General features: G+C 49.6%; 2 protein-coding genes across 12 annotated transcripts in view; one reads left to right on the top strand and one right to left on the bottom strand.

Annotated features, from left to right (window-relative positions):
- Positions 1 to 19,226, bottom strand: part of ANKRD27 (ankyrin repeat domain 27) — a 55,989-nt gene extending 36,763 nt beyond the window's left edge. For 5 of the 11 annotated variants that reach the window (XM_060084216.1, XM_060084214.1, XM_060084208.1 and 2 more), the window contains exons 1-4: positions 19,109 to 19,226; positions 17,506 to 17,717; positions 9,847 to 9,978; positions 1,773 to 1,883 (exon numbers count right to left, since the gene is read on the bottom strand). In XM_060084216.1, the coding sequence (XP_059940199.1) occupies positions 1,773 to 1,883; positions 9,847 to 9,948 (213 nt within the window). In that variant the 5' untranslated portion in view covers positions 9,949 to 9,978; positions 17,506 to 17,717; positions 19,109 to 19,226. Of the gene's footprint in view, positions 1 to 1,772; positions 1,884 to 9,846; positions 9,979 to 11,442; positions 11,581 to 17,505; positions 17,718 to 18,862; positions 18,957 to 19,108 lie in introns of those variants that run through there. The other 6 variants (XM_060084211.1, XM_060084212.1, XM_060084209.1 and 3 more) reach the window with 6 other exon arrangements.
- Positions 19,227 to 20,299: 1,073 nt separating this feature from the next.
- On the top strand, positions 20,300 to 21,291 carry RGS9BP (regulator of G protein signaling 9 binding protein). Its single transcript, XM_060085429.1, has one exon. It carries the CDS (start codon positions 20,300 to 20,302, stop codon positions 21,011 to 21,013), a length of 714 nt encoding a protein of 237 aa, XP_059941412.1. The 3' UTR covers positions 21,014 to 21,291.
- The last annotated feature ends 1,992 nt before the right edge of the window (positions 21,292 to 23,283 follow it).

The following is a 23,283-nucleotide window of genomic DNA, read 5'->3' as shown; positions in this document are numbered from 1 at the left end:
CCAACACTCTTCCAGCTTGCTTTTTGATACTAAAATGTTTTCTTCCCTCTTTGTTCACCCTGTCACTCCAGCTACATAATACCCTGATCCTTTTCACATGTTGCAACCCAAAAGCACTGTACCCTCCGCAAAAGGAAAAAAGTAAGAAGGTTCCCCTCTCTGAATAAGAGATCAGAATGACCCGACGCTGCAACCCGGAAGCACCGAAGGATGCGCGCTGCATCCGCTCCGTGGCTCATCACTCTGGCCATGGCCAAGGTGCCCGGGAAGACCAGCCACGATGAGCCCAGTGCCTCTGTTCTCTTGGTAGATTTGGGTACCGGGAGGAAAACAAGTAAACTGATGGGCAGCTGTGGTGAGCAGATCCCTGGCAGGAAAATAGCAGCATGCTTGGGAGCCACAGGGCTGCAGACCACCCTTCACCCCAGACTGGCGTACTGGTACCCACCCCTCCTCGACGCGCCCCCCCCAGTGCCCATGGCCCCAGCTACACCAGTGTGGGCCCCCACTCCTGACTGCGGGTAGGCTGGGGACCACGGCCAGTCCTGACCAGGGATGGAACCTCCCCCTCTCGGAACCTATCTGCTTCCACTTTAAAAAAATAAGAGAATGCCTACCCCAAAGTTTACATCAACAATGAGACAGACTGACGTCACGTGCCTCCTGACACGATGCACTGAGAGAGAGAAAACACCCTTCCGAGGAGGCGTTCCTACTGAAAAGGCATAACTGCGATCTAATCATGGGAAACATCAGAGAAACCCACACTGAGGGAGAGTCTACAAAGCAAGACAAAAATGTCAATGTCATGAAAGACACAGACTGAGGAACCGTTCCAAATGGAAGGAAACTAAAAAGACTAACCACTGAATACACTGCATGATCCCAGACATGATCCTGGATCTAAAAAATAGATCTTTTTTGCTATAATAGGGTATTACAACTAGCAGAATTTGTTGAAGGACAGTATGCTGGGACTTCCCTGGTGGTCTAGTGGTTAAGACTCTGCACTTCCAATGCAGGGGGCGCAGGCTCAATCCCTGGTCAGGGACTAAGATCCCACATGCCGGGGTGCGGCCAAAAAACCCAAAAAAGATAAAAAAAGGACAGCATGTTGGAGAAGCATATTCTATCAATGCTAAATTTTCTGTGTGATCACTATGCTGTATTACATAGGAAATACACGTTGTTTTGAAGCAAAGGGACATGGTGTCTGCAACTCTTACTCTTTCTGAAAAAGTTCAGAATAAGTAATAATGTGTGTGTGTAGACAGATAGAGAGCTAGACAGATGGTTAGATGGGGATAGGGGTGAGGAAATAAAACAGATGTGGCCAAAATGCTAACAGTTGACCAATCTGGGCAGAAAGGTATGTGAGAGTTCTCTGTACCTTACTGAAACTTTCTATAGGTTTGAGATGATTTCAAAACAAAAAATTCTTAAAATTATAAATTCATCCCTGATCCCAAGGGCACTAGGGATAAACAGCTTGCTCTGACAGGGCCTCTCTGGGGAGGTGTCCCAGCCACTCCCCGACAGAAGACCCACGGGCTGAGGGAGAGGTGCCCAGCCCCGCCTCACCTCCTGGCTGCAGCCAGGACCCTCCTCCCCACCGCCAGCTCCTCCGCCCTCAAAGGTAGCAGGGCTGCTGTGCTGTCAAAGCCATCATGTAACACAGACGTGAAAGGGTGAGAAGCAGGATTCTCTCCCCTCCCCCACTCCCAAACACTGAGTGAGTGGCCCTGGTTGACCCACAAGAAACGAAAGAATACCTTTCCATTTAAGGTCTGAAAGTGTTCTTCCACTGGGATCAAAATATAGGACTCAAACTGACAAGTAGACTGAACACTGCCTGACAGGCTTCCTTTGCAGGGTACTAACACCTGGAAAAAAAAAATTAGGGTGAATACTCAACAGACGTGTCATTTACAACTTCAGCAGAACACGAGGCATCCAAAGATGCTCCAGCGGAACTGCCACGGGGACCTGCTGGCAGAGAGAACCTCTGGGGTCACTGGCCAAAGGGGCAGCAGCTGATCTGTTGTCACTGTGATGGAAGCTGAGGCCCCCACCCAGCCGAGGGAGGAAGCACATGCCTCTCCCATCCCGGGGCCTCAGACCGGAGGGCTCACTCCCACCCCGCTGGGCCCTCCCCGCAGCTACCCCAGGGGCCCCCTCTGTCCTCAGCAGGGTCAGGAATGATTCCAGATGAAGAAACGATAGTTTGGAAAGTACAGAAAAGTGAAACTAAAAAAACACACGGAATCCCACCACCTGAATGATAAATGCAGCACAATGAAGACAGTTTCCTTCCCATCTTCTTTCTATGCTTTTTTAAGCTGAACTGTGATCACAGTTTTACCAGCCACAGAAATAGAGTTTCCTATTGCAGGCTGCCACCTCCACCAGAGATGTCTCAGGTGCCAGACTGTGTCTCTGGGGCAGGCTCAACCTGAAACGTGAATTTTGGTCCCACCATGGCCACCATGATGACCAGGCACCAGCTTCTTTGCTCAACGCAGTAAAGGCAAGGAGCTGCCCTGGCAACCACACGTGGATCTGTGCTTGGCCCAGGGACTCACATTTAAGAGGAATCTCTCAGATTCAAGTGCACCTGGAAGACGACGACCAAAGTGGTGAAGTCCCTCAGAGCCCCAGCTCCTAAAGCAGCATGGCGCAAGGCAAGCAGCTTCTGCGCTATCCCCACTGTACAGACAAGGAAACTGAGGCTCAAGGAAGTCCAGCAACCTGTCCAGGGGCACGCAGCCAGTGAGTGACAGAGCCAGGACTCAACCTCCTGTTCCCCACCTCACCAGAGCCCAGTCCTGTGGCCTCCTGGAGGCCAGTGCTGGGAGCAGGGAGCACAGCCCAGCATCTGCTGGAGTTTCCTCTGTGAAGACACCACGAAACTCTGGGGCCTTCAAGAGCAGTTGTCATTAGGAGCTTCCTCAGGCAGGTCAGAAAGAGCTTCTCTCCCCACGAGGGATAGGCCAATGGCTCACGGCAGAAAAGGGAGGCCCTCTTTGATGGAAGATCACAACTGTCTATGAAGTGGGCTTGCCTCTCTGCAAAAAATCAAGACTCAATCAGACCCAGAGCTAGACTTAACTACCAAGTTCAGGAAATGCAGAGACCAGAGGACCATGGTAAACACCACCACAGGACTGCAACCGGCAAAAGCCAGAAGGCAGGAAACTCTACAGGATGAATGACCTTGATGCTTGAATTGTGAGGAAAGAAGGAAAATGAGGAAAGTGGGGCCTACAGTTAAAAAAACAGACTGTGGTGATGATTTCACAAGTCTACACACATGTCAAAATGGATCCAGTTTTACACACTGAGTAGGTGCAGTTTAGTTGTTCTTTTCAAAGTTTAGCTCAAGAAAGTTAGGAGGAAAAGAGATTTAAAAGGCATACCAAGCAACAAGAATTTACTGTATAGCACAGGGAACTATATTCAATATCTTGTAATAACCTATAATGGAAAAGAACCTGAAAAAAAAAAATATATATAGGGGCTTCCCTGGTGGCGCAGTGGTTGAGAGTCCACCTGCCGATGCAGGGGACATGGGTTCGTGTCCCGGTCCGGGAGGGTCCCACATGCCGCGGAGCGGCTGGGCCCGTGAGCCATGGCCGCTGAACCTGCGTGTCCGGAGCCTGTGCTCCGCAACGGGAGAGGCCACAACAGTGAGAGGCCCGCGTACCGCTAAAAAAAAAAAAAAATATATATATATATATATATATATATATATATATATATATATAAAACAATCACTTTGCTATACACCTAAAACTAACATAAGACTGTAAATCAACTATACTTAAATTTTTTTTAAAAGGCCTACCAATCCAGAATAATGTGTGGATCACCTTTGGATTCTGATTTAAACAAACCAACTGGAAAACAAACAAACAAAAAATTATGAAACAATCTGGGAAATTTGAACAGTGACTAGACATTTGACAACTGTAAGGGGTTATTGAGGAATTTTTTAGCTGTGATAATGGTATGTGATTATTCTTTTAAGTCCTTATCATTTAAAACTCCATTCCTACATATTTACAGATGAAATCACATGACTACCTTATATAATTTTCTGGAATTTGCTTCAAAATGGTCCCCTGGCTAAGGGGAGAAGGCAGCAGGGATAGAAGTGAGATGTGCTGGCATCTGAGCCGGGCACTGTGGAAGCTGAGTGATGGGGGCGTGGGGTGCATTGCATGATTTGTTCCACTTGTACATGTTTGAAATTAAACATAATAATTTTTTTTAAATTTTCAGATAGCCAACTTTATTCAACTAATTATTAAAATTTGAGTTTGGTTTTTCTGTTTTTTCTTCATTCAATATTCATGACACTGGGCACTGTTGGAGATACGATGTTTTGTCCTCATGGACGTTACATTCTAAGTGGAGGATACAGATTTCTGAATAATAAAACACATATTCCATATATCAGTAAGTTCTATGCAGAAAATAAAGCAAAATATCAGGACAGAGAATGACTGGAGTGGGGCAAGGGTTCGCTAACTCAGGTGGAGTGGTTAGGGAGGTCTCTGAGGAAGTAGCTTTTGAGCAAGGAATGGATGAAGAGAAGGAACCACCAGCTAAAGATCTAAGGGAAGAACATTTTTGTCAGAAGAAAGCATGTGCAAAGGTCCTCAATGGGCTTGGTGGTAGCAGATGTGGAATGAGATATGGGGGAGAAAAACATAAAAATTTTAAATGTTAATGAAAGTGCAACTTAAAGAAAGAAACGGGAGGCCCTCAGGTATGAGTCAGAACTGAGAAATGGCCTCAAGGTTCCTAGGTGGCCTCGAGGCAGCCGTGAACACAGAAAGATCTTGGAAACCCGAGGGTTGGCCCCAGGCCAGGGGACAGCATGAACCAGGCCTAGGGGATGTTTACGCAGGCCAAGTGATTGCCCCGCTCCAGCTCAATGGATCAAAGAGTCACATAGTCCCATCTGAGGAAGGGCCTCCCAGGGACCAGCAACTTCTGAGGTGCTTCAGAGACACCCCACCCCTGTCCCCACCACACCTGTGACTGCATTCTGTGAGCCTGTTTACACACACCTTTTCCGCCTCCTTAGCGTGAATAAGGCATGACCCGCTCCTGCTTCACTGAATCCCCAGCACCAAGCACACTGCTCACCATACGGTAGGTGCCAATCAATATCTGTTGAGTGCACTGGGGGCCTCCAATTTCAGGGACTCCCCCAAAGTTTTCAGGCAGACAATGCTGCCCGGGGCATTTCATTGCAAACACAAGCCAGGGCTGGCTCTCTGTGGCCCCATCCATCTCCACCAGGATCCTGCTGAGACCGGGGTGAGGAAGCCAGCCACGGAGGAGTGGGCTGGAGCAGCTATGAAGCCGCCCTCCGGAGACAGGGCCAGGTGCCTGGGGGCTCTCGTGAGATGGAGGTTCAGACTGTCTCTGGAACAGAGGTCATGGAGTTGGTTTTTGTTTGTTTGTTTGTTTGTCTGTCTGCATTGGGTCTTGGTTGTTGCGTGCAGGCTTTTTCTAGTTGCGGCGAGTGGGGGCTACTCTTCGTTGCAGTGTGTGGGCTTCTCATTGCAGTGGCTTCTCTTGTTGCGGAGCACAGGCTCTAGGCATGTGAGCTTCAGTAGTTGTGGCTCACGGGCTCAGTAGTTGTGGCTCGCGGGCTCTAGAGCACAGGCTCAGTAGTTGTGGCACATGGGCTTAGTTGCTCCGCGGCATGTGGGATCTTCCCGGACCAGGGCTCGAACCCATGTCCCCTGCACTGCAGGCAGATTCTTAACCACTGCGCCACCAGGGAAGTCCCAAGGTCATGGAGTTTTAACAGCCGGTGTGGAGGACACGAACTTTACAGTGACCAAGCAGACCATAAGTTAGGGACCTACTCATTTCAGAGCTTAACAATAAAACTTTTTATTATAGCCCCTTTATAAAAATTTTTTAATAAGTAATCGTCATTAAATAAAAGAAAGAATAAAAGCAAGAAGCAGCATTAGTCTTATCACCCCAGGGTGCCCTCCTGACTCCTCCCCAGGCTGGGTCAGCCACTCCACAGGAGCCCATGACCACTTCTGTTCTAATACTCATCCCTCTGTGCTGCAAAGAGCCTGTTTCTAGGATTCCCTGAAGGCATGCTGTGTTCCCCATTCATCCGTGTAACCCTGCAAACCCAGCACAGTGCCTAGATGTTCAATGTCTGTCACCTGAATCTGTACTAAACAAATCCTGAGAACTGGAGTATGGACCTCAGCGCCCTTAGCTCAGCTGTATGGGTATTTACTGGAAAGTCAGTTCTCTGGAACGTGGAAGCCATTGCTGCTGGGTTCTCAGGCTAGCCCTCAGAAGCCTGAGTACCCCATAATTAGAGGGCCACAATAAAAGGACCAAATTTAATCCCCTTTTGTCATTTTTGTTTTTCCTACAGGCAAATGGACCCACCCGCAGTCCACCAGGGAAACCTAGAGAACTTTCGCCAAAGCTCCATGGACAAGAGACCCAGGGGTACAGCAGGCCTGCCCAGCTGGCTCTGAAAAAGCCACGGTGCATAATAGCTGGATGGTTACAAGAACAGGTGAGCATGAGAAGCAGTGTGTGGGTGTCACAGGCCTCTGGGATTGGAATGGGGGTACGTTGGGAGAGGAGCCTCCACGGATCAGTCAGAGAGCGGACGGTGGAGGACGTGGAGGCAGTCCCATCAAAGGCGGCCAAATCCGGGGAGGGGCTGGGGCAGGTGAGGGGCCTGCCAACCTCCACCCTCAGCCAGCGTGTGAGGGCGGGGCCCAAGCTCAGCTTGCAGGGGGAAGGGGGAAGGCGGTTAACCCTGGGGATACACACATTCAAAAGTCGTGACTTCACATTTTTAGAGCCCAGTAAAGGACTCTAATCCCCAGGGAAGATTCAGAGGCCGCCAAAGTTGGCCCAAAGGCCAAGCCCCATGAAAGGAAATTCAGCATTCACCTGCTGAGGCCACGTGGGTCCTTCAGTGGTGGCAGAAAGGATGAGCGCTCTTCTAGAGGCCACTGGGATACTCTCCTTTTTCATTCAACCAACGGACACGGAAGGAGCGCTACGACAGATTAGACAGGGACGAGCCGGGGCTCCATCACACAGCCAAGAGGCCACTGGGATACTCTCCTTTTTCATTCAACCAACGGACACGGAAGGAGCACTATGACAGATTAGACAGGGATGAGCTGGGGCTCCATCACACGGCCAACAGCTGGCAGGGGCTAGTCACCAACACCTGGCCAGGCCGAGCAGGATGGCGAGAGCTAGCTCCTTCCCACAGCTGACCTGTGCTGAGGAGTTGGCCTTGCTGATTCTCGAGTCCACCGAACGAGGCCAAGGAAGGCCCGAAATCTAGTGCTGCCCAGTGTGGGCCCCAAGCAGCCCCTCAAGCCCCCCTCAGTGGGGGGTCGCAGTAAGGGGCCTAGGGCCCACTGGAATGCAGGATGACACAGCTTAAGAAGCATCTCTCTGCAAATTTCCTGAGCTGTTCTGCAGATGTGAACCACGCCCCCCCGCAAATGGAAGACCTACTAGAGGACCACGAGCACACAGCCCAGGCCTCCTGGAGCCCAAGGGCTGATAAGCCGTGACACCACCCTGCTGCCTCACCCTCAGGCAAGCAGAGAACCGTGTACAGGCCGATCATATACCATTCGACACCCCCCCCACGCCCGCCTTTAAAAATGCTTTGCCAGGGCCTCCCTGGTGGCGCAGTGGTTAAGAGTCCGCCTGCCGATGCAGGGGATACGGGTTCGTGCCCCGGTCTGGGAGGATCCCATATGCCGCGGAGCGGCTGGGCCCGTGAGCCATGGCCGCTGGGCCTGCGCATCCGGAGCCTGTGCTCCGCAACGGGAGAGGCCACAACAGTGAGAGGCCCGCATACCGAAAAAAAAAGAAAAAAAAAAAAAAAATGCTTTGCCAAAACCCTTCCGGGAGCTCGAGGCTTTTCAGCGTACGAGCCACCTTGTCTCTTTGCGTGGCCTTGCAATAAACCTTCTTCTGCTCCAAAAAAAAAAAAAAAAACAAGAAGCATCTCTCATTCCTCAGTGTAACTGAAAGGAAGGTGACCAAAATGATTCAAAATTCTCTTTTGGCTAAAGTGAACTCAATTGGGTTTTCACTACTTGCAGCTGTAAAAGCCCCTACTGGGCAACAGGAACCGTGCTATGGGCTGGCAACACAGTGATCAGCAAGACAGACAGGTCCCCCAGGGCTTCCTGAGAAAGAACAGCGAGGTTCGCAGTGTAGCATTTTAAAAAGAGAAAGTTACATATGATGACACACTCTTATCTAGACAGTATTTTTTTTAAATATCGTAGAACAAAGATGGGAAGGAAGTATTTCCCAAGCTGGGTCAGGCCCTCCCAGTTAACATGATGGCTTGGCATCCTCTACTCTTTCTCTGTGACACTTACCATAATTAGCCAATATGTACCCACAGTGTGACCATCTCTCCCACTAGAATTTCAGCTCCATGAGGGTAAAGATCATGATGCCTATTCATGGTTTTGGCTGAATCCCCACATCAAACATAGTGCCTTGCATATAGCAGCATGTAATAGCTACTGTGAAATGAATGGATGAGAGTGAATGCCTTTGGTGAGCTTTTTATTTTCTTCTTTGGAAACAGCTCTATTCTCTAATTTTTTTATAACGAAGTTTATAACTTCTAAAATCCAAAGTAAAAAAATTCTGGGAAAAAGATATTAATCACAGGGCCTCCCTGGTGGCGCAGTGGTTGAGAGTCCGCCTGCCGATGCAGGGGATACGGGTTCGTGCCCCGGTCTGGGAGGATCCCATATGCCGCGGAGCGGCTGGGCCCGTGAGCCATGGCCGCTGAGCCTGCGCGTCCGGAGCCTGTGCTCCGCAATGGGAGAGGCCACAACAGTGAGAGGCCCGCATACCGCAAAAAAAAAAAAAAAAAAGATATTAATCACAAAACCAATCATAAAAACAAGAAGGGACTTGAAAAAAAAAATCAGGCTTCTGAGGGCAGAGAATTGGACTGGGTATGGGGAAAAGCCAGTTCCAAGCTTGCAGAGAAACCCAAGTTAACTGATTTCTCCATTGGTTCAAATCCTCAGCCGCCTGACACACCTAAGATCGTATCACATGGCAAGAGAAGCAGGAACACAAGTAGGAGAAGAAAAGAGGACAACGTAGGAAAAGAAGAGGGCCCAAGGCAGATGGGTGGCACAAAGGCACCCAGCTCGCTGTGTCCCACGGTGTGTAAGTAAGATGCCTGCCAAGTTCACCAATCTGGGAACCAGAAAGACCTGCAGCACAGGGCCTGCCCTCCCTCCAGGCAGCAGACTATGGTTTCTCTCTTTTGTTCCTGTTCCCTGGCTGCTCCTGTAGGCTTCTGAGGTTGTGACCTCTATTACAAAAGTTCTCTCGCTTCTTTCTCTTTAGGAAATGCCTTTGAAGGCGACGTACATGTGTGTGTACACACGTTCCCTTATCCTATGGGAGTGAGTACCCATCTCACAGATGAGGAGGAATATGATTTCTGCCCTGGAGAAGCCCTCCTGGTCCCCATGGAAACAAGAGAAACAGAGGTGAATACCGTGAGACCAGTGACAACAGAGGCTGAGAGTTCAGAGAAAGGATTACACCCTGGGCTGGTGCAGTCCCAGGAGGCTGCCTGGAGGAAGCAGCTTGGGGCAGTCCCTCTCTGCTCATTCACATACCGAGCATGGCCTGGGGCTTGGTGCACTTAGCAGGCCTGTACCTGACTCCCTCTAAACTTAACTGAAGTCTACCATATTTGTGGCCTTGTCAGCACTGCTCGGTCCAAGCCTAGTGGAGAAGGACCACCCTCGGGATCAATGCACTTACAATGCCACAGGTTTGGGCCACCTTGTTGCACAAGTCAGGACGCCACTTTTGAAGAGCCAGATAGAAGGGATTTTTCAGGAGGTCCTCATCATACAGAGCCATATGGACTTCAGATGGGGCAAAAAGAGTCTCCTGGGACGAGAGAGGAAAAAGCAGTAAATGACCACTTTCAGAATGACCTAACACATAAAAGTCCTGATCTAACAATTTCTAAAAAGCATCCCTGACACATATTACTCTACACTACAGACCTAACACGCCATCAGGAAAGATCAAAGATAACCCACCAATTCCAAGATGAATTTTTTTACAGGTTAAATGTATAAATTATGCTCAGAAAATCTACTTGACTCCAAATCACTGCAAAAGTAAAAAATGGCTGTTTTTAGAACATCATACATGACCCAAATTATAACATTTTAAAGATATGCATATGTTTTTAATGAAATATTTTTACCATACAGAAAAGTAGAGTAATAATGCTAACCTACCACCCAGAATTACTGAATCTTACCACTTGGCCATATTTGCCTCAGATTTTCTTTTTAGAAATAAAGTATATCAGAGTGGACTGGATCGCCCATGTGCCCCCCCATCCCATTCTCTCCTCCCCTTTCAGAGGCAACCACTATCTGAAGTGGTTTCTATATCCTTCTTGCTCATGTTTGTACTCCTTTTTAAACTCATGTATCCATAAATAATATAAAATCTTGTTTTTTAAAATATTTATTTTTTGGCTGTGTTGGGTCTTTGCTGCTGTGCACAGGCTTTCTCTAGTTGTGGCGAGTGGGGGCTACTCTTTGTTGCGGTGCATGGGCTTCGCATTGTGGTGGCTTCTTTTGTTGTGGAGCACAGGCTCTAAGTGTGCGGGCTTCAGTAGTTGTGGCACGCAGGCTCAGTAGTTGTGGCTTGCGGGCTCTAGAGCGCAGGCTAAGTAGTTGTGGCGCACGGGCTTAGTTGCTCCACGGCATGTGGGATCTTCCCGGACCAGGGCTCGAACCCATGTCCCCTGCATTGGCAGGCGGATTCTTAACCACTGTGCCATCAGAGAAGTCCTAAAGTCTTGTTTTAAGGGCTCCAAAATCTACATAAATGTTATCACACTATAAGTAGTTTGGAACATACGCTTTTCAATCACCATTATGTTTTCAAGTTCTAGCCGTGCTGATCCATACAGCTCCCATTCATCCACTAATTTCTGCTGTACAGCATTAAGTGAACATGACACACAATTTATTTATCTAATATCCTATACTTAAGTTGCTTCTACATTTTCAGAATTAAAAACAATGCTAAAATGAACGCTCTTATACCCTTATGTGTTCCTGGAGCACATATCCAGGAATGTTGCTAGGAGACACTGTGGCATGCATCCACCTGCACCTTCCCCACATGCTGCCAACGCTGGACCACTTCCAACCTCCATGCAAAGTCCATGGGCATTTCCCTTCTTCACGTCACATCCTAGCCAACGCTTCTTAGTAACGTCAGGCTAGCTCATTTCTGCCAGTCTGAGTATACAGTAGTATTTCACTGTTTCTAATTTTCATTTCTCTAATGAAGTGGAACATCATTTCCTTACATTCTATAAATTACCTTATCATGTCTTTTGACCACTCTTCTAATGGGTTCTTAGCCTTTTTCTTATGATTGGTAGTTGTTTATATATCTGGACACCAAAAGATGTTGCAAATATCTTCTCCCAATCTGTGACTTGTTTCTTCATTTGTCCAACTGGGTGTTTTCAGAAATAAAATGCTTGATATTTTTTAACATCTTTATTGGAGTATAATTGCTCTACATTGTTGTGTTAGTTTCTGCTGTGTAACAAAGTGAATCAGCTATACATATACATATATCCCCATATCCCCTTCCTCTTGCGTCTCCCTCCCAGCCCTCTAGGTGGTCACAAAGCAGCGAGCTGATCTCCCTGTGCTACGTGGCTGCTTCCCACTAGCTATCTATTTTACATCTGGTAGTGTATACATGTCAATGCCACTCTCTCAAAAAGTGCTTGATTTTAATGTGATTGAACTTGTCCGTCTTTGCCTTTACTGGCCAGTGCTTTTGGGATCTAAGGAAAGCCTATCATCTTGGCATGCCCCTTTGTAAACTGACTTCACCATTCCCCCTCTGAGAAGGCGGAATCTATTTCCCCACCCCTTGAATTTAAGCCATCCCTGTGATTTGCTTTAACTAACCAACAGACAGAATTGATGTTCTGTGATTTCTGAGTATCAACCTCAAGAGGCCTTGCAGATTTCACTCTCATTCGTTCGGCACCCTGAGACCACCATGCAATGCAGAAGCCTATGGGATGAAAACCCATGTGGGGAGAGAGAGGCCCAGGTAGTCCAGTGAGGACAGCCAACCCACCAGCTGAATGCAAACACATGAGTGAGCCCAGGTGAGACTAGCAGAAGAACCATGTTGCCAGCTCACGGATTAATAGGACATAATAAATTGTAGCAGTTTTAAGTCACTAATTTGGGGGCTGGTTGGTTACGCAGCAAAGGCTACCTGAAACCACATCCTTTCCAACTCCAAGGCCACAAAAATAGTCCCTGTAATTTCTAAGAATCTTAAAGGGTTTCATTTTTAGGTCTTCAAGTCATCTTTATTTTTACATATGCTATAAATTGGGCATCTAATTTAATTTTTTTCTGAAGGTAAGCTATCTTAGTCTGCTTAGGCGCTGATAACTAAATACAATAGACTGGGGGGTTCAAACAACAAACATTTATTCCTCAAAGTTCTGGAAACTGGGAAGTCCAAAATCAAGGTGCTAGCAGATTTGGTTCTTGGTAAGGGCCCACTTCCTGTACCGTAGATGGCCACCTTCTCACTGTATCCTCACATGGCAGAGAAAGAGTTCTCCTGTCTCTTCCTCTTTTTGTAAGGTGACTAATTCCATCATTAGGGCCCCATCTTCATGACCTAATCTAACCCCAGTGAGAACCCAAAGCCCCATCTCCAAATACCATCACATTAAGGATTAGGGCTTCAACATATGAACTTGGGTTGGGGCTGGGGGGACACATTCAGTCCATAGCATAAGCCAACTGTCCCATTGTCATCTTTTATATATTTTATCCCTTTCACACTAGCTGATAATGCTACCTTTGTCGTACTCCAAGTTCCCATATATGTTTGGCCTATTTCTGGGCTCTATTCTGTTTCAATGGTCTTGACCAGCGCCATCCAACAAATTTATGTGAGAAAGGCAATTACATATACATTATGCATAATTACATGTTATTTAAAATTTTCTAATAGCCATATTTTTAAAAGGTGAAATTAAATTATATATTTTATTTACCCTAATACAGCCAAAATACACTTCCAACATGTGATCAATACTTTAAAATTATTGACATATTTTACATTCTTTTTACTTCTACTAACTCTTCAAAATTTGATGTGTATTTTACTCCTCAATTCATACTAGCCTCATTTCAAGTGCTTAATAGCCTCATGTGGCTAGTAGCTATTACATTGGATGGGGAAGGGCTAGACCACATTCATTTACATGACTACAGCTTCATAATAAGCCTTGACATCTCATAGAGGAAGGCCTCTCCCCTTGTTCTCCAAAATTACTTGGTTATTCCTAATTCTTTATGATATCACATGAACTAGAGTCAGCTTATCAATTCCATGAAAATTCCTATTGGGATTTTTATTGGAACTGTACTAAATTTATGGGCTGGAGAGCCAACATCTTTATAATAACGAATCTTATCAACCAAGAACATGGTATGTCTTTCCACCTTCATCCTCTTTTATGTCCTCCAATTAAATTTTCTTCATTAAAGATCATAGATCATATAAAACTTTTATTAGACATTATTTATATATTCTGTATAGATTTGCTCCTGTTGTGAATGGGGCCTCCAATGCCCCTGGTCTGCTCCCCTTACCATACATCAGTGTGGTTTTACTGAACTGTGAGAGAGGAATATGAAAAATGGGCACAGAAAAGAAGTCAGAGTTTTAGCCATGTCACTTCACGTCTCTGAGCCTCCATCTCAGTCTGTACAATGGAGAATATGAACACCTGTCTTGCAGGATTCCCATTTACATGCTACCTTCACTATTTTTGCCACACTGCACACCAATGTACCGCCACTTTCTGCTGGCCCACATGGTGCCTTTGTGAGAATTACAAAAAGGCACCCCATCTTCCCAGTAGGTACAGTCCTGTGCCAGGGCACATGGCTTAGTAAGCAACTCATAGGCTACATATATCAGCCTAGTTTGCCAACACCTCTCCTCCCCCGGGCAGGACACCTGTGCAATAAATAACCTGTACAGTTGTACACAATGGCTCTATTGTTAAAGTTTGACATTTTCCTTTAAACACCTACTCCCATTTAAAATTTATTTGTAAAAGAACCCTTATTACTACTTTAAATGGAAAAATAGTATCACTTCCCAATAAGATCATCTTAAAATTAAAAATTATAAATCCAATTGACATTATTTAAAATCTGGCTACATACCACTGCCTGCCAAAGGTTCTGAACTTGAGCCTGAGGCCTCTTCTCTTCATTAAAAGAAGAAAATTAGCAACTATTAAAGAGCATCAAGTAAACTTACCCTTGATACAATCAGATGAATGAAATATGAGTGAAAAACTGAATTACTTCCTCATTATGTAACAGTATTCCCAAACACCATTTTGGGAAAACACCAGAAGAGTATGCATACGTGCATTATGAATTCTATTCCTTATAGCTAACGTTAAAAACAGCCACCATTTGAGAGCATCCTTGGTCAGGCACTGTGATGACGTCTATACATCCTCATCCCATTTTAATGTTCACAATAACTATAGATAATTAACTATAACTAATGCTCACAATAACCATAGGTATCATTAGCCCCATGTCACAGATGAAGAAACTGAGGGTCAGCTGGCCAACTCCAGGTTAGACAGATGTCAGAATTTATTCTAACACCCATCCCTTTAACCACTACATTCATCATGTAAAATAATTATGCCTGGATTAGGGGTTATTTCATGAGCCACAGATGCACAGACTCCACACTTCATTTCTCCTAAAGGAAAAGTCCCCATGACAGCCACACAGGCTCAGCATCAAATTCCCTCAGTCTGGTCCAGCCTGAGCTGTCTTAGCTGCAGGCCATCCTGGGGACTGCCTAAAGAAGACCCCTGAGCTCCCTGCAGATCCTCTTAGGGAGAAGAGCCTAGCATGAAAATGGCTACGTATAATCCCTTCACAGGCCCCAGCTCTGCAACCATTCAGGTATTTGAATTGTTGAATTCAATTATTACTGGAACCCAGATAATCCTTTTATGAGTCTCTACCAGAACAACTGGATAATATAATTTTGCTAGGACAGAGTCACAAGAAAACAAAACGCTTCCTGGTTCCCGACACAGCTGGTTCTACATGGCGGAGCACAAAAGTAAAGATGCCTTACATAAAAATCACATGAGAAACAGGATGCGACAAGGTCAGACCAAAGCTGGGAAGGGACACTCCTCCTTGCTCCTCAGACAAGATGCTGGCAGAGCCCCAACACCCCTGCCCCCAAGACGGGCTTCGATGGAGGAACTAACCACCTAACTGGGAAGCAAGAAGAGTTAAAAAATAATAATAATAAAACAGAACAAAACCAGAACGGTGCCAGGAGAGGTAAGGACGAGATAGAGAAGGGAGCAACAGGGAAGGGGTTGGGGTGGGGAGTGTGGGAGGCATCCTTGGCAGGGGACCAGAGCAGGGCCAAAGGGTCAGGAGGTGGGAACAGGTTCCTGGTAAGCATAGAAAACACAAGAATAAACTTTTTTTGACTAGACGTGAAAATGAGCTCTGAGAAATAATAAGAATAAAAACAGAGCAGGTCAGAGAGGGGCAGCATGGGAAGGGAAAGGCCCTGAATGCCACATTAAAACATTCCGTTCAAATGCATGAATGGTGTAAACACACAAGACTCTCAGCAAGCATTGCTGGTGAATGAGATGGAGCTGGCTGGTTTTCAATCCAAGTCATCTGCTTTCTCTTGGACATTCAGTCTCCTGGATGCCAATGACTGGATCCTCTGTCCAGGAGTAGGGATTCATAGACCTCTGTCCAGCACTGTTCTCGACCTTTCTGTCCCAGTGTTAAAAATATGTAATAATGCTTAATGCCAGAGTTGAATTCTTACATAGGGGTACATGCTTTAAAATAATCGGACAAGTTTACTTGCAAGAATTGGTTTTATATTTTAAAATATTGAATAACATGTAAAGTAAACTGACTTTTCCTTGTTAAACTGGAAAGACATGTGAATCCTCATATATAAAACTCCTTAAAAAAAAAAATTCCACCCCTTCCTAAGTGCAAATGATGGGATGATTTATAGAAAATCCAGTGAAGTTAGTCAGAGATACCAAATAACCCTGCACGTGAGTTATCTGAGGTTACTCTGAACAAGACAGCCAAGTGAGGCCTCAGACCGGTTCTGGGCATTTTAGGAGGCGGTATGCACTCGTGGTTTTGTGGTCTTCAACCGTCCTGCCAGCCCGGATGAGTCTGGGTTGTCAGGGACCATCTGGTGACAGCGTGCAGCCTGGCTCAGCAGAATCCAGCCCAGGAAAGTCTGCACCTCCCAGAGATGCACTCCCTGCTGAAATCTCACTGCTGTGGTTTCTCCTGCCCTGCCAGGGCCCTGACCAAAGACCCCAACCAGGCATATTCTCCAACTGGCTTAATTTGTGACTCAGAAGGAAAAGGCCAAAAGGGAAAACTTTTTATACATCTATGTTTAACACCAAATGGAAGCAATTTTATGATGTAACGTATGGTATTACAGTCACTTGTGTCCTACTGGCCTGTAATGTCTATGGCTCCTGGCCCTATGTCTCTCAAAGCTCTTCTTCAAAGCATTATGAAGCCTCGCTGCCTGGCTCACTGCAGGCATGCAGTAACTGCTGGCCCACTTGAACAAAATGATAGTGACGTGTTAGAAAAAGATCAAGCTCCCAGGAAGGGATCATCTCTCACAGAAGCTGGAAATCCACCGCCCAGATGCAGGGGAGGGTGAGGGGCTGGCCCCAGGCGGTCCTGCAGGCACTGGCCAAAAGCCAGAAAAAATGAACATGCTCAGAGCTGGCTAAACACAGTGACTGCTGGAATGTGGAGGATCACGGTCGGAGAGAAGGCCTCAGGGCTGGAAAAGGGGTGTGACCACTCACAGAGCGGGGAAGTTTGGAGGAGCATAACTGCCCTTCGGAATGCCACTCCATCACCTGCTCCTAGAATTGCAGGGGAACCACCAGCACCCACATCCCTGCCAGTATTTTGGGCAGGAGGGCAGGAACGCCAAGGACCACTGCTCAGTGTCTCTCGGACGTGGAAGCAACCTCAGGACAAATCACGTCCAATTGTTCGGGTCTGAATCCTTTCTAGATCTGGTATCTATCATCGCATGGTCACATTCCCCTGCTCCCCTAGGAAAGGAGGAAGTTACTGGACACCCACCTAATCCTGGCACTTCATAAACAGAGGGACAGCCCTGATAGAAACACTAACAGAGGCAGACATGTGAAGAGCAAAGCCCCAGCAGCCACCCTCATGAGGTCAACACAGTCCAAGAGCCACAAGGAAGCACAATCAAGACCTTGACCCAAGGCCCTATGCAGACACTTACTGCTGCTCTCCCGGCAGTGCTGCCAGCTGGGATTCTTTCGGGTGACAAGCCAAGGTGAAGAGAACTCACCCAAGGTGTCCACCCAGCTTCAGCGGCCCAACTGCTTTCCTGCCACTAGGGCTCCTGAGAAGTACCTGTGTGTCCTCCCATCCTGCACTTCTCCCTCCGAGGCCGACAGGCCCTGCCTCTTGATTCACCACAGACCTGTCCACCTGAAAGACACAAAGTGATCTTTCCAACACTGAAGTCTGTGCAGGATTCTTCAATGACTTCCCCTCCTACTCCCTACCAGATGAACTCTCAACTTCTCTGCATGGCATGGAGGGCCTCTCACTCCTGGCCTCCTGCCCACCTCTGCAGCTTCATCTCCCTCTGCTGTCCCTAGAGCTCCCCAAAGAGATGCGCTCTCCCTACTTTTACCCATTTTGTCCTAAAAACTACTCTTCCTCTATCAAAGCCCCATTTGGCCCATAGGTGGCTGAGACCCTCCACCTCAGAGAATGGCCAAGGGCCAGAGTACCACCCAACCCTGGCCACAAACCACCAGTGAAACAACCAATTAAAGGACAGACTGCTGAGTGAGAACGAGCCCTGAACCTAGCGCTCTGGACCCGCTCTGGACCCCGGGGGGGGCTGCCTCAACACCAGGCCTGGCAAGGCGGCCTGGAAATGTAAATATCCTGCTAATATCTGCCACTCTTCTCTAGGGTTGGTGGGAGGGAACATTACTTAATCAAAATAGGGGCCTCTCTCCCTAAAACCCACAAACTTGGAAAATTCCAGCTCGCATGGCAAACTAGTAGTCCCTACAGCCTCCCCTGCCCCTCATTCCCTGAATGTCCTAAATCCTCAATGAAGACGCGCCACTTGCTCCCGTGGCCCTGCACGGGCCGCGAGTGCCCACGTCCCCAGCACCTCCAGGTGCGGCCAGAGCGGCACGGCCTTGCTCTCGAGCCTATGGGCAGTCCATTTTCAACGAAAAGAACTGAACAGACCCAGAGTCCGGAACACCTCTTGGTGCTTCATAGTTTTCCTGGAGAAATCTTTACCCAGCAGGAAGACGAGACCCCGCCCCATGAGAGGCAGGGTAGCAGGGATTCCCTCCTCTCTCCCCCGCGCTTTTATTACCGCGGGGACCACGACAGCTCGACCCGAGGCTCCGGACCCCCACCCCCACCCTCCCCCTCCACCCGCCCCGCCAGGCCTCCCTTAAACCGCGGAGGCCACCCAGCCCGTGAGAGACAGCCCTGCCCCAAGTCTGAGCTCCCGGGATCCCGGACCTGCTGACCTGTCCGGGATCCGCGGGAGTCAGAGGGCACATTCTTCGTCAACCCCACCCCTAGCCCCGCAAACACACCAGAGGGGCAGAGCGAGCCCGGCTGAGGACTGGAGCCGGAGAGCGCGGGCGGGGCAGTCCACCCGGCGATGGGCCGGGGCCCTGGGGGCCGCCCGGAGACCGCCACCCAGCTTGGAGCGCCGGCTGAGGAAAGGAAAGAGCCCCTCCCCCTTCCAGCTCCGGGGCCCCGCCCGGCCTCTGGCCCCCGAGGCGCAGCAGTCCCGAGGGAAGGAGGGCGCGGGAGGCGACAGGAGGGAGAACACTTACTTAAAAGGCTACATAGTCTCACTCCCCGCTCTTCCCAGAGCGGCGCCGACCCCTCCCGGCCCCTCGGTTCAGACCTCAGGCCCACCACCCCAACGCGGCAGATCTGCTCCACCGCCCACCCACGTTGGGCGGAGCCACGCCTCAAGATCTCTTGTCAGCCCAATAAGAGGTCGCCTTTATTCAGAGTGACGTGTGCGCAGAGCAATCATTGAGTCCGCCCAGCCGGGGGTGGGGCTCAGGCGGCACACAGCGCTTCCTACTCAGGCTGGACCAGCCCAGAACCACCGACTGCGCGTGCCCGGAACGGGAGGGGGCGGGGCCGAGAGCAGATCTGATCCAAGGGGTGGGGTCCAAGCTCTGTTGCTGGAAAGCGGGCTGGACTAGTAAGGGGAGGTTTTGTGAGCCATCCCGTCCCGCAGATCGCCCTTTACTGCTTGTTTTGGGAGACGGAGGTGCCCAGTCCTACGAGGCATACCACTCCCGTCGCTGGCAGGGTCTAAGAGTCGGGGTACCTGGGTTCTAGCCCCTTCACTTGCATGGACGTGGCGTAATCTTAGCCCCCCCTTTTTTTTAATCGAGCCTCAGTTTCCCCTTCCGTAAAATAGAGGAGGATTGGATCTGACGAGCGCTAATATTCCAGACCATAATGGGGTGCGGAGGGGGAGATGGGGGACCTACACGTGACCTCCCGCGTGGGGCCCCGCCTATCCCTGGTCCAGGGGATGGAAGCGCCCAGCGAGGACGGGAGGGGGTGGGCGGATCCTAAGAAACCCGACCCGGCCGCCCTTGGCAGCAGCTTAGGCGGAGGGCGCGGCTCCGCGGCCGGCTAGCCCTGACGACTGCACCGGAGGAGGATGGCGACCGCAACCCGGGCTTCGCAGGTGGCTACCGTGGAGGCGAGGGCTGCGCAGAGATTCGGCGTGTGACTAGGAGCGCACCTGGGGAGGATGGACGAGGGGACGGGAAACAGCTAACGGGGCTCTCTCTCCGCGCCGAGTCCGCGGAAGCGCACGTCGTGGATCCTGAGCGGCTCTGTAGACAGCAGCGGCAGCGCCTAGCTCCTCTCAGGCCATGAGGAGTGCTCGGGCCGCCCGGCCAGGGGTCGCCGTCGGGGCTGGCTGTGTCCTGCTGCGCTGAGGGCGTGAGGCTGAGAGGGACGCAGGCGGCCGGGCTGCGCCGGAGAGCAGCGCCATGGCGAAGGAGGAGTGCAAGGCACTACTGGACGCGCTCAATAAGGCGACTGCATGCTACCACCACCTGGTGCTGACCATCGGCGGCTCTGCGGACTCGCAGAACCTGCGAGAAGAGCTGCAGAAGACGCGCCAGAAGGCGCAAGAGCTGGCGGTGACCATCCGCGCCCGACTGACAGCTCCGCTGCGCGACCGGGGCCTGGGCGCTGAGGAACGCGCCGAGTTCGAGCGCCTCTGGGTGGCCTTCTCTGGCTGCCTGGACCTGCTGGAAGCGGACATGCGGCGTGCGCTGACCTTGGGCACCGAGTTCCCGCTGCATGCGCCGCGGCGGCCGCTCGTGCGTACCGGGGTGGAAGGCGGCGCAGCGAGCGTAGCGGCGCGCGCCCTGAGCGCCCGCAGCCTGCGGCACGAGGCGGAGCGCGGCTTCGACGTGGAAGACGTTCACCAGCTGGAGCGGGAGATCCTTCAGGTGGGCGAGATGATCCAGGATATGGAGATGAAGGTCAACGTGCCCCGCTGGACGGTGCAGGCCCGGCAGGCGGCAGGCGCCGAGCTCCTGGCGAGCCCCAGCGCCGGCGTCTCCTCGTGGCGCGGTGTGTCCGTACAACAGCGCACGGGGCCCTGCGACCTGAGTAAGGCCCTGGCTGCCACCATCTTCAGCGCCGTGCTGCTGGCGGCTGTGGCCTTGGCCGTGTGTGTGGCGAAGCTGAGTTGACCCATACGCGAACGACCTCCGCCGCCACTACTCGCTACCCGGAGACAGCCCTCGGAGAACATCTGCAACCGCCAGGACTAGGGATGGGAGTGGGATCTGGCATGTTTAAGGGGAGCGATTCTAAAACCCTGCGTGTGTACGTGTATGTTTATACGCGCGTTTCAAGCACACATCTGCCTGGGCAGAACATGGCTTCCTCTTGATGGCCCGGGCGGAGTTAATTTTGCGCGGGCCACCGGGTCATTACCGCTAATGTATGCAGGAGCTTTATCCCCTATTAATAGAAAACCGTTCGTAGCGAGCGGAGATTCCTCCGAGTTAATAGGTTACCGCCTGTGCTGCCGGGGCGTGTTTACACTGAGACTGAGCTTGGTGTCCCCACCCCTGCCGGTGATTCCCATTCTCCGAGTGGGGCAGTTTGGAAAGAGGGTGAGGTGAAATGAAGTGTTTTTGGCCTGTGTGTGTGTGTTGGTTTTGTTTCCTAGACAAGAAAACAAATTGCAATAAGGTAAGCAGTTTGTATTACCTTAATCCTTTGGGGCCTAAGCTTAGGAGAGTGTGCAAATAGAAGTTCATGCAACGTGCTTTCTTTTAGCACACGATTACATACTTCTGCACATCCTTTCCTATTGAAAAGGGCTCTGCCCAGTCAGTCTGGAAGGGGTGCAAGCTTTGGGAAGGGCCACCGGCTATCTAAACAGGCACTTTCTCCTTGGCTGGGGCTTATTTTTGTTCCAGAACTAGACTAGAGTTTTTTATCCTCCTTTGGGGGTGGGCTGGGGAATCCTCTTTGGAGCCCTTAATCCTATCTATCCCTTGGAATTTGCTTGCTGGCCAGTAGGAGAGCTGGCTTTGGAGGGAGCTGCACAGCTCCCTGACCTGGACACTGCCCCCTGAGAGGGTCAAGTGGGGCATCACTGGGCACAGAGGTCTTGAGCCAATTAGTCCTGAGACTGGGTTAGAACGTAACAGCTTTAACTTCAAATTTAAGGAGATTGAAAAAAAAAAGATCTGTTAGGAAAATCCTGTAGCCACATTGTGTACTGTCAAAGCTGGTTTTTTTTTTTATAAAGGACATTTGGCCACAAAATCATATGGGTGCCAATGAGTCATACACAGTGTCTTTACTTATATACTTAGATTGCTAAACATACATCTCCAACTATTTTTAAAATCTATCTTCTTAAGGCAGGAGATCATAGCATAAACTACTGGAACCACAGATGTAGATGACAGAAGTTAGGTGGCCCTAGCCTCTTTGTGGCAGTAAATAAGGAAATGTGGAAAACACCTTAGGTCCCAGGCTGGAATTTGCCTGAGCACTGCCACCAGCTCCCACCTGTGGATCAGAGAGAGCCTTGTTGGGGAAGTAAGGCTGAGAAAACAGATGTGTTTAACTCTGAAGGTAGTTTGGAATAAAACCCAGAGATTGGTTTGGCTGAAAAGTGACACAGATTTTTTTTTTCTCTCTTTTTCACCCCAGAAGTGAGAAAGGGGACTAGGAGGAGGGAATTGGCAATTTTTCACAAGGGCAGTTTGGAGGGTCGAGGGTCAGAAGCAAATAGCAGCAGTAGTGCTGTCTGGGCACCCAGTCCGACGGGCCACCCTCCCAGCCTTGATCACCCACTCCCACTCCTCCTGAGCACACAGATTCCAGTACTGTAGATAGTGAAAGCAGAGGATCTGTTTGTGTGTGATAATGTTTTTGGTTTTTGGTTTTTGTTTTTGTTTTTATTTTGCGGTACGTGGGCCTCTCACTGCTGTGGCCTCTCCCATTGCGGAGCACAGGCTCCAGACGCGCAGGCTCAGCGGCCATGGCTCATGGGCCCAGCCGCTCCGCGGCATGTGGGATCTTCCTGGACCGGGCACGACCCCGTGTTCCCTGCATCGGCAGGCGGACTCTCAACCACTCCGCCACCAGGGAAGCCCTGTGATAATGGTTTTAAAAGACCCACGAAGTCTTAAGCCGATTAAGAGTTCTATAACAATAACTAATAAAAGGAACTCCTTCTGCTTCATCCGGTCTGGGTGACTGAATTGGGCCATGTCAAATTCTTTTTACACCTGCCTTCCCAGGGTACCTTCAGAAATGACATAGAAAGTTTTCTAATTCCCCTCTTCCTCATCCCACATGCAACACAACACAGAATCTCTGTCACCTTCCCCAAAGTCTCATTTCTTTCAGGCAAGGGGAGGCTGGGGGGACTTCCCTGGTGGCTCAGTGGATAAGAATCCACCTGCCATTGCAGGGGACACGGGTTCGATCCCTG

This window comes from Mesoplodon densirostris, chromosome 19 (assembly GCF_025265405.1).
Source record: "Mesoplodon densirostris isolate mMesDen1 chromosome 19, mMesDen1 primary haplotype, whole genome shotgun sequence".
In the NCBI taxonomy this organism is placed as follows: Eukaryota; Metazoa; Chordata; class Mammalia; order Artiodactyla; family Ziphiidae; genus Mesoplodon; species Mesoplodon densirostris.
Note: the sequence above shows the minus strand (reverse complement) of the source record. Positions and strands in the feature narration are given on the sequence as shown.